At 58.3% G+C, this 3466-nt stretch overlaps 1 protein-coding gene across 1 annotated transcript in view; it reads left to right on the top strand.

Moving 5' to 3' along the window:
• GPA33 (glycoprotein A33 (transmembrane)) overlaps window positions 1-2909 on the top strand; it is a 16462-nt gene extending 13553 nt beyond the window's left edge. The window contains exons 5-7 of the mRNA XM_012657705.1: window positions 1403-1522; window positions 2137-2269; window positions 2777-2909. Coding sequence (XP_012513159.1) covers window positions 1403-1522; window positions 2137-2269; window positions 2777-2909 — 386 coding nt within the window. The remainder of the gene's footprint in view (window positions 1-1402; window positions 1523-2136; window positions 2270-2776) is intronic.
• Window positions 2910-3466: the final 557 nt, after the last annotated feature.

Below are 3466 nucleotides of genomic sequence, written 5' to 3'. Positions count from 1 at the left end.
AGAAGAAAGGTCTGTCCGAGGACATTCTCGTCCACGCCCGCAGATTCGGGAGGACCAGGTGTTGGCGCGCCCCCGTTCCAGACAGGCGCCGCGGCCCAGGGAGGTTAAACGGCTTGCCTCAGTGGCAGCAGGGGCCGAGGGGTCTCTCCACGGACAGCCCGCGCCCGTCCTCCCCCAGCGCCGCACCGACACACGCGGTAATGCCCCAGTACACATACCGCACACGCCACACACACACACACACACTACACATCACTCACGTACCACACACATCACACACACACACACCACACATCACTCACATACCACACACATCACTCACACACCGCACACATCACACACACACTACACATCACTCACACACCGCACACATCACACACACACACTACACATCATTCACACACCACATACATCACACACACACACACTACACATCACTCACGTACCACACACATCACACACACACTACACATCACTCATGTACCACACACATCACACACACACACACACTACACATCACTCACACACCACACACACCACACACACACTACACATCACTCACATACCACATGCTACACACACCGCACACCACACTCCACATACACCATGCACTCACACATACCCTGTGCACCACACACACACTAGACACACACACCCATCCCCCACACCACACACACTGCACACACCCTACCTCACACACACCCCACACACCACACATCACATACACACTATATACACACTACACAGTGCACACATACACATACACATTTCACACACACACACAACACCCACAATACAGACCACACACACCCCACGCACAGGCCCCTTCGTGACGGCTATCCGGAGATCAGGGTTCTTGATTTCCCGAGCCTTCTTTCACGTGAGTCCGAGCTAAGAGATTCAGTTTCTGAAGATTATAAAAATGGTGATATTATCTTCTAATGAGGAAGCATTTTCATGTGGCGCACAATGCATGCTGTGTTTCCCGAGCGCTCACTACAGGCCGGGCGTTCTGCTGTGGGCTTCTATTTATTAGCAGCACCTCACTTTACGCTCACAGGCACCCTGTGAGGCAGGTACTGTTGTTTCCGTTATGGATGAAGAAATGAAGTTTCAATGAAGCTAAGTTACTTGCCAAAGGCGCCAGGTTTGTAAGTGTCAGAGCCAGACGTCGAACCCAGGGTCCCCGACTGAGTTCTCAGCCCTTCAGTGTTCAACGCCTGGTTTAATCGCCCTGCAGCCTCAGAGGTGCAGGTTTTCTCCATGTCACAGACGAGCCCGCACCTTGGAGCAGCCCAGTGGCCCAGCTCATACCTCCCTTAGAGTCCGGGCCTCCTGAGTCCTGGCTGTCCCCATTCCACCGGGTGCCCCTGTCCTCGCCCTGACCGTTCTTCCTTCCCAGTCTCAGGCCAGCCCCTCTACCTGAAGAACATCTCCACGGACACGTCGGGTTACTACATCTGCACCTCCAGCAATGACGTGGGGACGACGTCCTGCAACATCACTGTGGCCGTCAGACTTCGTAAGAGCAGCTTGGGGAGGGAGGGGTGACGAAGGCCAGAAGGTGGCTGGCTGGGGTGCAAAGAGTCATGTGAGATCACCAAGGAGATGAATTAAGGAGTCCCTTTAGGGCCACCCACCTGCAGGGTAGCTGCGGGGGCGTAGGCAGGACAATTCCCGTCCCAGGTCCCCCTGCTTTGAGGCCAGGCCTGTTCCACTGGTTCTTTGGAGGTGGAGCCTAGGACTGACTTCTGGAGGCTTCCTCAGTCCTGTCTGCCCTGAGGGCCACTCGGTAAGCATGGGGAAGTGCCCAGAGCCAGCTGCCACAGAGTCTGGACCCCATCGTTTTGGGGGGAAGATGCCACATCTAGCTCAGGGAGCTGGCAGGGCTGACACCCACGGACTTTTTCAGAGCCTGGGTAGCTGGAGGGTGTTAAGATGTGAAGCTGTTGGTCTGTCTGTCCTTGTCTGCGCCTCCATCTGGAAGAGTATTCCCTGGCCATGTCTGGTCACATCCTGCGGGACCATGCTTTTCATGGAGTGTCGCCAGAAGCTGGCGGCTGCTGTTCCCTCGACTGGGAGGAGGGCCGGGAGCCAGGCCGGCTCAGGAGGTGCAGCTGCCCTGTCCTCTGGCAGCCTCCATGAACGTGGCGCTGTATGCGGGCATAGCCGGGGGCGTGGCTGCGGCCTTCATCATCATTGGCATCATCATCTACTGCTGCTGCTGCCGAGGGAAGGACCAGGCTGAGGACAAGGAGGACGCGAGGCCGTGAGTGTCTGGGCGGGCTGCCTGTTGGAAGGGGCTGAGCTGATTGGAAATCACATCCCAACTCCTCAGAGCCTCTCCCACTTGCAACACCCCTGGCGGGCATCTCCCCCATTTTGCAGCAGAGAAAAGAGTGACCTGCTGTCATAAAGTGTGCCTTGTAGTCCTGGGACTTGCCTCCGTGGCCTGTGGTTTCCAGGCTCAGAGCTGAGGACAGGGCTTCCTGGGGCGGGCCCGGAGCCAAGTGTGGGCTGGAGCCTCTGTCCCGGGGCCAGTCCCTCCTCGGCTAGTGGAGCCAGCCTGACTCTGTGACGCCCTCAGCTCATGAGTGGAACTCATCGTGGCACCCTCCCGTCTACTCTGAGCTCCGCCCTTCAGCCCAGCGCCCCTTGCAGCAGGAGGGGTGGGGCTGGCAGGTCTGGGGGCTGCTCTTGCCATAACGTGCGCTGGGCCCAGCTCCCCTGGGGGTCCGAGGGCAAATCCTTCCCCTATGTCCTCACTGCCCTGTAGGAATCGGGCAGACTACCAGGAGCCGCCGGAGCAGCTGACAGAGCTTTCCAGAGGCAGGGAAGAGGAGGACAACTACAGGCATGAAGACCCGACCAGCTCTGGGCGCGAATCCCCGGACCCCCCTGGCCAGTGACGGGGCCTGCTGCGGGGTGGCGTGGAAGAAGATTAGGGGCTTATTCTCCTGCTTCCTGGCCTCCCTCTCCTCTTCAGGCCCCATTCTCCTGACCCTCCATGCTAGACATCGATGGGATGCCTCCTCCCTGTGTCTGCTGCTGGGGCACTTGCCTGGCCTGGTAAGGGGGTCCCTCCTGTGACTGACACTACCAACCACCCTGTCCTATGAAGTGACACCTCCCCACTGCCACACCTAGTGCAGGGCCTGGCCCTCACCCTGGACCAGGCCGCAGCCTCCACTTTCCGAGTAGCTGGTGGGAGCCCCTGGAAGCACAGCACCGTGCGGGGGGCACTCCTGCTCAGAACGCTCCAGGGAGGCAGTGCCAGCCCCAGGAGGCCTGCCCTGCTCACCCATGTGTCTGGCACCTAGGGGAGCACCTGGCAGAGCGTTTGCACTCCATGCATTTTTGTCGAATGACTGAAAGAATAAACGAGTATGTGAAAGATTCTCTATTATTCATCAACTTAGTGCAGACTCCTTGCTTAGGGCCCTCCAGCCTCCAGCTCCCTTTCCAG

This window comes from Propithecus coquereli, unplaced genomic scaffold (assembly GCF_000956105.1).
Source record: "Propithecus coquereli isolate 6110/MARCELLA unplaced genomic scaffold, Pcoq_1.0 Scaffold56, whole genome shotgun sequence".
NCBI classification, from domain to species: Eukaryota; Metazoa; Chordata; class Mammalia; order Primates; family Indriidae; genus Propithecus; species Propithecus coquereli.
The sequence above is the reverse complement of the archived record's forward strand: the minus strand, read 5'-3'. Positions and strand labels throughout refer to the sequence as shown.